This window comes from Cicer arietinum, chromosome 4 (genome assembly GCF_000331145.2).
Source record: "Cicer arietinum cultivar CDC Frontier isolate Library 1 chromosome 4, Cicar.CDCFrontier_v2.0, whole genome shotgun sequence".
Classification (NCBI taxonomy): Eukaryota; Viridiplantae; Streptophyta; class Magnoliopsida; order Fabales; family Fabaceae; genus Cicer; species Cicer arietinum.
In genome coordinates this window covers 17243666-17258209 of record NC_021163.2, presented here as the reverse complement: position 1 = coordinate 17258209, position 14544 = coordinate 17243666, and the positions used below count along the sequence as shown (strand labels likewise).

Genomic DNA, 14544 nt, shown 5'->3' with positions numbered 1-14544 from the left:
GGCATTCCTCAGTCAAACGGAAGCACTCACCAACATGTTCAGGAGAGACAAAATCGTGTGCCACCTTGATGCATGACTGCAAAAAAAAAAATGACGCATATATTGACATTAACATGAAAATTCCCAGCATCATTCAAAAAGAAAAGCAGTCTGGACATAAAGTGAGAATATCATGGCTTCAACAATTTGCAAGAAATCAGATTGAAGCCATCATACTATACTAATTAGGAAATACCCTAATTCAAAATGTATTTATTATACTAAAGTGAGCCGGTATGTTTTTATTATTACTTGATTGTGCAACATCCTAGTCTAATTGTTAGTAGTGCTAGTCAATACAACTTCCTAGACATTGAATGTAATTATTACAACATCTTTATAAATAGAAGGTGTGATCTCATTAAAGACACACATTAATTACTCATTTAAAATGGTATCAGAGTAGCTTCTGATTTTGTGACCTGTATCTCTGCTACACTACCGCTACCTACGGCAGCATTTGTCGCCGATAGCACCATAACCACTGTTTTTCATAATTTTTCCACAGTTCTGTCCTTTATTTTACACTGTTACAACTGTGCCAACTCCAGCTATCCCTTTTCCAGTGAGACCCACTGCCTAAAACCACCACTACCGTCGCACAATCCTCTAGTCAGCACAATGGTGCTTTACCCGTCACCAACAACCACCACACACGCCTCCACCTTCGCTGTGCGTGGGCCCCACATGCTGCCACCAAGCACAGGCGTGGAAGCGCGTGCAGCTTTCTCTGGCCACCATTTTCCAGCCTCGTCCAAACTTCTGTTCCGACCTTTTATTCCTACGACGATCAATTTTTGTGAGAAAATGTTTTGATGCAACAATCTTAAAGCATAGCTTTAGCTTGAGGGGGGTGTTAAAATTTTGTGTATGTTTTTATTATTACTTTATTGTGCAACATCATCCTAGATTAATTATTAGAAATCCTAATCAATACAACTTGGAAATTTAATGTAATTATTGCACCATTATTATAAAAATAGAAGGTGTGTGATCTCATTATAAACACACATAAATTACTCATATTTTACAAAAAGATTAGAGATCAAGATCAAACTGGGATTTTATCTTAGTTCAGCCACTAAACCATGCTTGGCCTTTATCTGGTCCCCAGGCCCAGCTTAAGACTTTCTTTCACAGTAACTATCCAAAGATCATATAATTTGCAGGAACTTTGATTACAATTTGAGATGTCATGCCCCATTTCGAGAAACCCAAATCCAGTGAATGTCTCCCACTAGCTCCAACTAGCTCCAACAGAGAGATCTCCCACTCTCAAACAATTTAAAATAAAGATAATCACACAACAAGTGATATAAAAGTACAAATTGAAGCTCTAAAATCTCATAAAAAACATATCTGGTGTGTTTGAGACTTTGTCTATTCAAAGGGAGCCATTTGTTTTTAATTCAAAGGTTGAGAACGAGTCCTCTCACTCACATAAAAAATCCTTGTACACAAGATATGCCTCGTGTATATATATATATATATATAGCTGATAACTTATTATCTTCGTGAGAAAATGAAAGTTGTTTTATTATTCTTTCACTGCCTAGTCTTTATTTTTATTTTTATTTTGTTTGTAGTAGTTGATTTATTAATATCGATGGTCATTTTTGTTGCTTATTGTACTGATCATATTGATTTGTAAGAAAAAGTATATTTGTTGTTGAATACATACCAATCATTTGATGATACTTTTTTACCTTTATATGGATCATGTTTACATACTGATCATATTTGTTGCTTAATATACTAATCATGTTTATATACTTCCTAGCTTGAACATGCATATTTGGAATATTTTGGATGTTTATTGTTTTGATTGTTGAGTTGATTAAATAATTTAGTTTATAATATTTTTTTCTTTGATTTTATAGATATTTGAATATTTTTTAATTCAGTTACAATGATGAATATTTTGTTATTTATTGATTTATTATACATAGGTGGATATGAGTATGAAAGTTGCTACCCACGCACAGGTAAAACAAAATCAGATCTCAATTCTGATCTTAATCTAATTCAAGCTGTTATACCTTGTTCCTAGCAAAATATTATAGAATTTATATTGGCAAACAAGGAAATCTGTACCATGTAAGCAAGTTTTACCTTCAGATTTCTGACTTGATGAGGACAACAAGCAGGTATGAAAACAGCATCTCCTAGCTTCTGAGTAAAAGTCCAAGGTTCAATTCCTGTAATTCGATGTTGAAATGTCAACAAACTGATACAATTTAAATGATCAAATCAGTCACCCCCCAAACAACAAAGGAATATTTATTAATATTACTACTAACCATACTCCTCCTTAAGTTTCATCTTATGCTCCATAGTCAGATAAATTGTCTGATCATGAATGGGGTCAATAACCTACATTACCAAATGATATCTTATTAAAGAAGATACATAATGTGTGAACGACAATCTAACAAACCAGACATCTTCATACAGCAAGTGACTGCCAGGTAATCTTCAAGGAACATATAAAACATATTTACTCAACCAAAGACCTTTTGGACTGGTAACTGCATCAATAATGCATTTCCCTTCTCTCCGGTCATTGAACAGAAGCATCTATTGTTATCATAAATCATAAGAATCAAAGGTCCATAAATTCATAAACCAGTCAGACTATATATGATGTTTCGATACAGCTAATCACATCAACACAATTCCTTATCTAATGATGGTACATACACTTATTTCAACAGAAATCATTTACTAAATTATTTTCCATAGTAACTATTCACATCTATTATTTATTGTCAGCTTGATCCTTCACTAAATCCTTTGTGACATATATAATTGATAAAAAAATTATCTCAACTCAGAAGAAAGTATGAGATAGTGTTAGAATATTAGAAAATATCTTATAATATCTATTATATTATATTAAAGTATCTTGAGTTATTTCCTATGATCAATTTATAATCATAGAGATATCTTAGAATATCTCTCATTATTATTATGATTTATTCCTGATTTAGGATTGAGTCTATGTTTCTCTATAAATAGAGATTAATATTGAGTCTTTTGTAATTAAGTTAGCATAAAACTATTATGAATAATATTCAAACCCTTATTATTTTCTCTTCTCTTTTTCTCTAAAATCCCACAACTTTAACAGATAGTATCAATTTTATCATGGTGCAACCCTCCAAAATTAAACAAACAGAAATATTTATAAATTATATTAACGGCAGTGAAACAAAATGATAACAAGGAGCATCCAGATAGCTAGATAATGGAAAATCGTCTTAACTAAGTTTACCTGCTTTAAAGGACTACAATGGACATGCCTGAACTCTCTGAAATGCTTCTTTAGATATTCCTGCAATTTAGGTACATCCTCGCTCCGAAAAATATCCCAGAGAGCACCTTCTAAGGAATCCCCTCCAACTAACAAACTGTTTTCTTGTTTCATTGTTACTTTCTCAACCTCTTTGAGCTTTGGTCCGCAAGACCGACCATCATCATTAGTGCTAGAGTGTTGATGCGATATATCAATCACCTTCCCATCACATAATCCACTTTCATTTTTCATGACTCGAATGCAAGCAAACTTGTCGGAAGCAATTATAGTAGACCATGAATTATCAAGAATGTCAGCATTAGTCTCTCCATTCAGAATATCACCATTTAGCTCACTCTTGTCTTGCTCAAGGTGCTTTTGTGTCAGTTTCTTAATGGAAGCAATGCACAAGGGTTTCAATTCCACATTAGCAATATGAGTCAACACATTTACCTAAAAAGCCAAAATATTAAAGAAACGACATTTCATTTTCCTTGTAACAGCGTATGCACTCCGAGACACAAAGCAAAAAATATAAAGCACAAACAAAGAATTAATCAGGCAAGACAATGCGTCTAATGGAAAGTGTATATTGATTACAGCTTTCTCATCCAAATAAAAATTATTGTTTTTGTTTTTCTGATTGGATACTCTGTTATGAGTCAACATATTTACTTTAATAAATTACAAAAGAAACTGCATTTCATTTTCCTCATAATAGAGTATGCACCCAGAGAAACAGAGAAATAATTATAAAGCAGTAACCAATAATTGATCGGGAAAATCATCATTCGTATAGCAAGTCCTAAAAATTAATTTTAGCAGATTATACCCCTAGTCATAAAAAGAATACTTTTTGAATTATTAATTACCAAAACACCCAGGGACATCACACATCAAATCAAACAGAGTCAAATGAGGAAATTTTCTAACTAGGATATTCCAATGAACAAAATTTATGACATGTACTTAAACTACACAACAAGCAGCTCATAAGCATACTGTATCAGCCATATCACAATGGAGCTTAGTCACAGAATCAGCGCGTCCAAGCTCCTGAGCAAATCCATAAGCAATATATGTTTTTGGTCCCATGTTTGGCTTTAGACAATAATAATCCGGAAACTTTGCAGCAAGGTTGAGAGCACCTTTAAAAGGATCTGTATATTTTTTGTAAGGCAAGGAAGATACGAACTCAGCATAATGACGAGGTAAAAGTTCCTGAAATAAATCAGAAGGAGGCCAATCTTTCAATTTCAACACCTGAGGCCAACTAAGCCAATCCAAGCGACCGTTTGTGTACCCAGTAAAGAATTTGTGGATATTAATATCTCCCTGCATTCATTCAACAATTCAAATAAAAATGCAGAAATTATCAGCAAGAGAAATAGACTATCAAGTAACAGCAGTAAGAAAATTCAGTAAAACAAAGTAGTAAGATCTAGGTAATAAGTCCAATCTAACATCACCAGCACGTGGTGAGTATCCATAGTAACATGCAGAAAAAACAATAGGAAAATAGAATGAAGATGATGCACGGGCAACAATAAATAATCTAGGTTTGTGAAGCAAAAACAAACAGGGACACATGACTTCAAGAAATTGAGATGAATTTGAAAGATAAGATGACAAGATATTGAGTGACAAGTAGCATTTGTTGAAAATGTTGGGAGAAACAACATATGACAAGCACCAAGGACTGAGACATTATGACAAACACATGGCAATTACACTCAGAAAAATGACTTAAAGCTCACAAACAACCCTAATGTGGTATTTCTTTTGACATATAGGACTACAAAACCTTGTACTGGTATCTCTTCATAACCCAAGCAGCAGAACATCTAGAAACTGTTTCTTACGGAAGAACCATCCACTAAAATACAGATATACTCTATAATTTGAATAACTGACAATATTAAATGTACATAAATTTTTTTCAGTCTCGAAAACATATATGAAATTCAACAGTACAAAAACAAATCGTAACAGTTATTCTCTAAATGTCACTTTCAAGCAGAGTAGTACCAATAAAAAATTTGATGTTTGTTAGGACTCTCATATTGAATGAGATATAGACTGAAAAATATGTTTATAAGTGAGAGACATACCTTACCTTACAAGCCAGTTTTGTAGGATTGAGTTAAGTCCAACACAAATTTTAGAGTGCTAAATAAATTAGAAATATGTTTCACGACAAAGATAATAAACATGAATTCCAGCAAGAATCCCTCCATGCTAAAGATTGAGAAATCAAACAAACCTCACACCAATTTAAGCAATCAATTGCCTTCACATCCAAAAGTACATTACGCTTGGTATTGCTTATCTGACGGAATGCACGCCACATGACAAGTGGTTCCCAGCTTAAACCAAGTGTGCATTCAAGTACATTCCTGACAATTACAGGCTCCCCTTTGCTCCAATGCCATTGAAAATGTCTTAAATCTTCATGATGTAGATCTGCAGTCGGAGAGTACAAAAAGTTGTCACTCGAATCATCACGAAAAGCTGCCTTCCTTGTGTTATTGTGTATACCAGCTGCTGTGCTAACAGGCTTCAAACACGAACACCTATTATCAAGAGTCTCCTCTGTATCTTGAAGCTTAATTGTTTCTGCAAGTTCTTTTGCTTTGCATACTAAATCAGAGATGCAATTTGGAGGAAGTATGCTTCTCAGTTCAAGGAAACCATGATCACATTCATTATTGGCTTTTGGACAGGGAATGCTAGCATCGCAATCCGCACGCCAGCCAGATTTTGACCATTCGCGAATCTCAGGCTGGACAACAGGAGGAGATTCATTTTCTGTGGTCATTCTCTCTGCTTTTCCACCATGCAGATAATCTTTCCCTCGGTTGATAAATTTGAACTCAATTGGATCTGCACCACCGAGAAGCTGCCCACCACGAAGCTCACAGCAACAGAGGAGACAAAGGTGAAAAGAGCATTTTGTACAGCTTCTGTGGTAGTCAAATATTGACGTTTTGCAGTTGTCACTACAAAAGAATGTTAAGTCAACAACTATATAGCACTAGAATAACTAAAATAAGAATGATATACCAAGCAAGTCCCTACCAGTACACAGGCTTCTTTTTAGAATAATCTGCTACTTTTATTTTTAGCTCAGAGAGTGAGAGCCCTGTCGTGTACATCCCAAAATCAAATTATAAAATGAAAAATAGATGAAACTAAAAATGAACTGTGACTGTAAAAGAATACCTTGTCTCTTGGCTTCTCTTTCCTTCTCAATCATCTGTTCTCCACCCAACTGTTTTAAATATGGAAGAAGTCTTTTCAGCATATACTTAGAGAGCTCAACCTCCTCATCCCAATTGGTTATAGGCTTCCTATACCTAATTGACTATAGTAAAACAGATGGTCACATTTCAAATGTAGAAGGCAAACAAAACCCAAAAACAGGAATACCTAATCTTGAAGGGAGGGAAGGATAACTAACATTGATAAGTTTATTGGACCTTAAGCATGCTTTGCAGTTGCAGATACCACGGCACACAGGACATTCCTCTGCAATATCATTCTCTTCCAATTTAGGATACCTTAATAACAAGACACAACAAAAATCATATTTTGATCAATATTTCATCAACCTAAAACCAAGTGCCTAATCTGTGCAATAACTTTAACTCAATTTCATAAAGACCTCACAATTTACCTCCCCAACTGAACAAGGCATATTCAATATCAATTGAACCAACCGACACAGGAAGTAAGGTAAAATGGTAAACGAAGTGAAACAGAATAAAAAAAAAATTGTACCAATTGTTTATACAGAATATGCAATATCTTTTCCTTTTGCACTTTCTGCACCTAACAACCCTGCCCTTATCATTTCTCTGACATTGGTGGCACATTAAGGACTCCTCTTCAATCCACTGTTGATTAAGAAACAGTAACAGAACCACAATTACAACATATAACACCAAACTCAAATATATATACAATATATCTACAAAATGAAATATAAATGAGCAAAAAGAATAAAGATCATACGATGTATGTCACCTTAGCATTTCTCTTGTTGATTTGTGCAACCTCATGCTCATTGTATTTCAGTTTCTTGTTTCCATTATACCTTAAAGTATAACCATCACTCGTTTCAGCTTCCTTCTCCGCTTTACTCTTTCTGCCTCGTTTCTTCCCCATAGCGGCAGTTTTAACAGATGAAGAGCCTCCGTTTGCCACGTCATCATATTTACCAGTTTCTTCGTTTTCTCTATTCTCTAACGTTTTCTTTAACGCCTCCTCTTCACACTCCGCAATTTCCGCATTACTCCCTCTGACGTTCTTCGTTGTCGCTGTGGCAACTTTAACAGGAGAAGAATCACTAGGTGCCACGTCATCACCTTCAACCGAACCTTCATCGTCGTTCAACGACGCCGTTTCGGAGACAGCGTCCATAGCTTGTGCTTCTCCATGCATATCTTGTGCCACGTCATCACCCTTCGAATGCTCTGTTTCGGATTCAACGTTGATAGTAGCTATAGTTTCTTGATCGGGAACGGGTTCCACTGTGTCCGTGATGGTGACTGTGACTGTGACTTTTACTGTATATGTGACTGTGTCGTTGTCTTCCCCCGCCATTGAAATTCAAATTTAAGAGAATGGAGTTTTTGTTGTTTTAACTGATTAAATTAATAATTAACACAAGATGAAAATGGCCAGGTGAACCCTAGCTATCTATGCCAAGCATTTGGGTTTCTGCTCTTTTATTACGGTCGAATACGAAGAGACTTTCTTCTTTTAGAGTGGACTTGTTGTGGTTCCTAGCGTTCATCTTTTGCCGTTTCTTGTCGAATAAACTACTCTCTATATCGAAATCTTTTATAAAAAAACTTAAATAATTTTTCTTTTCCAATTTTAATATACATTTATGTTATTATTATTATTATTATTATTATTATTATTATTTAAATTAATTTGTATATTCTGTTCTGAGGTGATTTATTTATTATAATAATTTAGTATATTTTATTTTTATAGACTATTTATCTTTTAAAAGACACAAAATTGTTTTTTTTTTACATTTTTTTTCATTTATAAAGTAAGATTTCTAACAATTTGTATCTTCTCCAGCCTAGAAAAGCCTATAACAATTTAAATCTCATTTTCATCTTTAAATCAATTCAATTTACTGCAATTATTTAATTTGTGCTTAATAAACACGATCATGTGTTCCACAAATTTATCTCATCACGATAATTTTATCCAAAAATATATAAACAAAATAGTATTTGTTGTATTCAAAAACTATGAAAAAACTATATAAAGACAAATAAATATAAAAATGGAAACATGACTATGTACATTGAGGTTTTTTTTTTTTTAAATAACATTTTTTCAATTTTTTTTTTTATCAAATTACTCCCTTTTGAAATTTAAATACTAAATTACCTTCTTTTTTATTAGTTATAAGTCGTCATTTGGAATAACGACTTCCTTAAGAAAGCCCAAGTTCCAAATGGCGATTTCCTAAACGATTAAAAAAAAATCAAATTTTTTTCAATTTTTATTGAAATAACAAAAATAATATATATATATATATATATATATATATAATATAATATAATTATAAAAAATACATAAATATAAAATTTAAATTACGATAAAATTAATGTAGAAGGTGGCCTTCAGTACCACATTGTCGAGGTTTTCTTACACATACGGGACTTTAACGACGCCTTGGTACATCACGAGTTTGTTCTTCTTATTTTTCTTATTTTTCTTGATCTTCGTCTTGTTGTTGTTGATGATGTTTAGGAGGAAATGTTGCAGAAGAACTACTTCCACATTGATGTGGCGTGTGGGTAAAAGTATGAGAAGACGGTTGAGTGTCGTGAGGAGTTGATATATAATATTGATTTTGTTGTGTTGTGTTGTGTTGGACATTGATTATTGGAAAAGATGTTGGCTAGATTGTGGTGGAGGTTGGGGTGGATTGACACGAGGATCAATCAATTGGTTGCAAAACCAAACCATGTATTCATAACTTAGTTTAAATTCAACATTTAAAGATTGACCATGAAGATATGAATCTCTCGTTCATTCCACGTAGAATAATGCCCAACTATAGTCAACTTGTTTATGCAAATCTACCTTGTGATACTTTCTCACGTTCCTCGGAGGATGTGGAATTTATTGAGGTAGTCCAAATTGTAGTTTCACTCTATTAGTTTGATGCATTTCTATTATGTAGAAACAAATCAAATATGTAGATGCATTTCATAGCCAATTGTCTTATGGACGATCGTATGTTAGACGTAGATATGACCTCGAGAGAAACTAATATGTAACAAGTTTGTTAGTAATATATGCAAAAGAAAAAGAAAATAATAGAAATAAAGTAATATTTTAATATATTACATCGTTAACGGTCATGTGATCAATTTTTGATCAATATATCTACGAAAATAAATTTGAATGTTAGTGAATTAATTAATAGTTTTATACCATTTTCATTATATCTACGAAAATAAATTGCATACTCTTTCCACTATATCTACAACAACAAAAAATTCATACCCTTTCCACTATATCTACGAAAATAAATTTGAATGTTAGTGAATTAATTAATAGTTTTATAAATATAATATTTAACTTTTTGATATTTACCTTTTTGCGATATGAAAATGAGGCTCAAGATTATTTATTAGTTCAATAAATGGCATATAGTATCATGCTCACGTTTGAAGTAAATGTGAACATTCACCGATTGATATAACATTATATTCATATGCACGATACAATTCTCTATAAAGTGTTGCCAAACACGCTGAACCTCAACTGTATTCTCCCGTCTCTCACAAATCTCTCAACAAGTCCAACCACATAATATGTACTCTGTTGTGGGATTTATCAGACATTAATATGCCTCCAATCTATTCTAAAATGTATGCTCTATAATGTATAATTATTTATTCATTAGATGATTTTGGAGTTAACATTGAAAATGTTTCTCTTAGCCATTTTAATTTTATAAAATTCTATTTTCTTTGAGATTCAGATGGCATGACTCCTAACAAATCTAAAAAATGATATGTCCATGATACCATAGTTGATCTAGTTACAACTTTACCCCCAACACGTAAGTCAAGTAGCAGCGCAACATCTTCTAATGTTATGGTACATTCACCTGTTGGAAGATGAAATGTGTGGGTTTCAGGTCTCCATCTTTCAATTAAAGCAGCAATAAGTGAATTGTCTATTTTATAATTTTCTATTTGTGATACGTTACCAAACCTAGCTTGATTCAACAATAGAATTATTAAAGAATTTGGTGCAATGTGTTTATGGATAAGTGATCTTAAATTTTGAGATGAATCATGTAATAAGCAAAGAATAAAAATATATTTGAAGATATTAGAATGAGATGAGTTCTATATTTACAAGAATTATAATAAAACTATATTTTAGAATGAAACTTAGTATAAAATATATAAAAAAATATTAAAAATATAACATCAAGTATTGTATTGCTTATAAAATTTTGAATGTGGTGTAGCGCTGATATGTGATTATCATCATTTCATAACAATGTCATTTATATGAAATATAAAGAGCAAATAAGAAATATTAAGAGTGGAAGAAATATTAAGAGCAAAGCATTTTTTATGGTCGCCTTTTGGAATGGCAACTTGCAGTAGGTTGTGTCACGAGGTCGCCTTTAGGAAAGGCGACTTGTCAGGCTATGCATGCACGTATGAATGGCAGTGTATCACAAGTGTTGACAACATTGCATGTATCACAATCGGTTGTCTATAAGTATGATATATATTTTCATTGCATTTCATCTCAATCTCAATATCTTATTTTCATATCAATGGCACTAAAAAATATAGTTTTTCTGATTTATTACAGTGGTGAAATATGTGAAAGACAAGATATTGGTAAATATTTCAAAAGTGACGAAAAAAAAGCTATTCGAGTTTATTTTTTATGCAACCTTACTTACTTGAAGAAAAAAATCGAAGCAAAGTTGAAGTTAAAAAATAAGTGTCTAATATAATTTTTCGATACCATATCTCATTTGGACAAGGCCTAGTTCATTATGAATTATTAAATGTTGAAGATGACGAAGATGTTGAACTCATGTTTGATGTTCATAAACAGTGGCCGCAACTCAGATCTATCGAGTTATATGTCGCGTTTGAGGATGGTACTCCATTATACAATGTTGGTCAACCATAATCCTCAACCACACCTCACCTTGAATACCATTTTCAAACACAAAACACTTATTCTTTTCAAAATTATGAATCTTACCAACCTGAACCATACTTTGACCAGGCCGAAACATCTCAACCTGAATCGTATATTGTACTAGGTGATATGACCGATTTTGATCAACAAGAAATAAGTAAGGAGAGTGAAGAAAAAACATACTTTGACGAGGACGAGGACGATGACAATGGCGACGATCTAGAGCCAGAACCTCATGTAATTAAAACGACATACGATCCACCATTCCATATGTGTAATCTAAACGTCGATTATGCTTACCAATCCTCCGAATTTGATATGTCATCTAATGAACCACCTCCATTAGATGCATCTCTTGAGATTGGAATGAAGTTTAATAGCCAACCAGATTGTCAACTTGCAATTAAGCATTATCACATAAAACACTTCATCAATTATCGTGTAGTGCAATCTAATCAATACATGTATGTAATTAAATGTGTGAATCCATAATGTTTGTTCAAATGCAGGGCTTCGTTAAGCCAAAAAAGTAAGCAATGGTGATTGGTCATTTGAAGGAGCCCCACAATTGCGCAAACTCCTCTAAGTCACATGATCATACCAAGCTTGACTCTAACATCATATGAGAAAGCATAAAGTCGCTTGTAAAATACATGTTTTTGATGAAGACAAAGACCAAAGAATGTGATCAAAGTTACAAAGCTAAAAAAGAAGTCAAATAAATCAAAGTCAATCATGCTCACACAAATTAGAAGATATGTAATATAAAGGGACATGATACAATCTAATATTCTTATATTTAAAATACACATGAGAGTATTTCACTTTAGCATATGCATCAAAAGGATTTTCAAAGTGTCAAAATATATAAATAATGTTTGAAAATCATATTTTTGGCAAAATACAATGTTGTATTCGAATACAACATCTTGTAGCCGAATACAGACAAGTCAGTAGCTAAAACTGAACATATGTATTCGAATACGAGACAATGTATTCGAATACGAGTGTTAAGTTAGTAGCTAAAACCGCATATTTGTATTCGACTACAACTTGGTGTAGCCGAATACAAAACCAAGTCACTGGCCAAATTGAAACATCTGTATTCGAACACAAGAATGTGTATTTGAATACAGGCTTCAAAATTCAAATAAAACTGAACGTTAAAATGATGTGTATTCGACTACATACAAGTTGTAGTCGAATACAACTAGAAAACAATGTAATATTTCAATTTTGAAATAGTTTCGGATCATTGCATTTCTTAATCAAACCTCTAGGAATGATGGCCACTGATCTGAAGTGATGTCTATGGAGTATAAATACCCCATAACATCAGTTTAATCGAAATCAATCCTACTACAAAACCTTGAACAATTTTCTGAAATATTCTCAAAGTTATTTTTCATATTTCAAGTACTTGCATTACATTTTCACATCACTGAGAAAGGTTCTCTAATATACTTAAAATATTATTGGATTGATATCATTGTACAATTATCATACTCAATTTCTTAGTCAATAACATTTGTTAAAAAGATCATTGAAATTATTGAAAGTAATATACTTTCTTTAAGTATTATAATCTAAGATAGTGGTGTGCTATCTTAAGAAGTGTGTTAGAAGTTTGTAGCAGAGATCCTAGAGTGAGATTTGTACATATTACAACATTAGTGGAAAAATATCTTGTGGTGTGCAAGAGAACTAGATGTACCATTGGTCATAAGGGGAATCAGGATAATATCGTTGTGTTCATTATTTTTCTGCCATTTATCTTTTTCATACATTATCTTAAATCTGAAAAATCGATCACTAAATCTCTAAAAACAATAAAATTTATAAACACTTAATTCACCCCCCTCTTAGGTGCACCTCTATTTTTACATCGCTTTTGAAAGTCGATCCGTCAATTAAAGTGAAGTTGATCGTTGCACATATTCGGGAACGATACAACTACACAATCACCTATAGAAAGACATGGATGGAAAATAACAAAGCTATCGAAACGATTTGTGGGAAGTGAGAAAAGTCTTACAATGACCTTCCAAGGTAGTTGTTGCATATGCAAAAATTTCTTCGAGGAACTATTGTGGAAATAGAAGTATCACTTGCATATTCTGATAATACTCTATTATAGGGGTCAAACAAATTCAAATGACTATTTTGGGATGTCCCTCCGTGCATATATGGGTTTAAATTTTATAAACCATTTGTCTTAGTGGATGGAACTTCGTTGTACGACAAGTACAATAGGATTTTTTTGCTTGCCATTGCATAAGAAGGAAACAAAAATACAATTCCCATTGTTTATGCACTTGTGGGAGGTGAGACATGGGGTGCTTGGAGCTTTTTTTTGAAAAATCTAAGAAGGTATTGCATCCGACACATTGCACAAAATTTAATGAGAGAGTTCAAGGACAAGGAACTTCAAACTTATTTGTATGGGTAATGATCTAATTCTTCTTAGTATATTTTCCACTTATCACTTTATCATATTTGATAATTTTTACATCATATCTAATTAAATGAGCCATCATTCAAATATTATCACAATGAAATCAAGATGGCAAATCCATAGGCTTTAAGATGGATCGATAATATCCTCCAGAACAATGGACTATGGCTTATTCTCAAGGTCGACGATGGGGACACGTGACAACAAAAATTTATGAGTCAATCAACGCATTGCTCAAGGGTACACACAATCTCCCAATAACTGCTTTGGTGCAATCAATATATTATAGATTGAGAGTTTTATATGTAAAAAGGGGACAACAACATCAGACATCATTAGTTTCTGGTCGAGTATACACAAACGATTGCATGGACAAGGTTAAATATGAAGCTGGTAAATCTAATACTCACTAAGTCATGCAATTCAACCGAAATCATTATTCTTTCATAGTGCATGAAACAGTAAACCCAAGAGAGATGCGACCAATTGGTCATTTTGAAGTCAAACTTCAAAGAAAATGGTGCGATTGTGGAAA

The 14544-nt window shown here is 32.9% G+C and overlaps 1 protein-coding gene across 1 annotated transcript in view; it reads right to left on the bottom strand.

Moving 5' to 3' along the window:
- The window catches only part of LOC101510147 (lysine-specific demethylase JMJ26-like), a 13526-nt gene extending 5393 nt beyond the window's left edge, over window positions 1-8133 (bottom strand). The window contains 12 exon segments of the mRNA XM_027333852.2: window positions 1-4; window positions 6-76; window positions 2152-2237; window positions 2340-2412; window positions 3314-3787; window positions 4337-4669; window positions 5598-6333; window positions 6413-6476; window positions 6557-6698; window positions 6795-6894; window positions 7115-7230; window positions 7361-8133. The exon segment at window positions 1-4 is cut by the window's left edge and continues 39 nt beyond it. Coding sequence (XP_027189653.1) covers window positions 1-4; window positions 6-76; window positions 2152-2237; window positions 2340-2412; window positions 3314-3787; window positions 4337-4669; window positions 5598-6333; window positions 6413-6476; window positions 6557-6698; window positions 6795-6894; window positions 7115-7230; window positions 7361-7939 — 2778 coding nt within the window. The 5' untranslated portion in view covers window positions 7940-8133.
- Between the last annotated feature and the right edge of the window lie 6411 nt (window positions 8134-14544).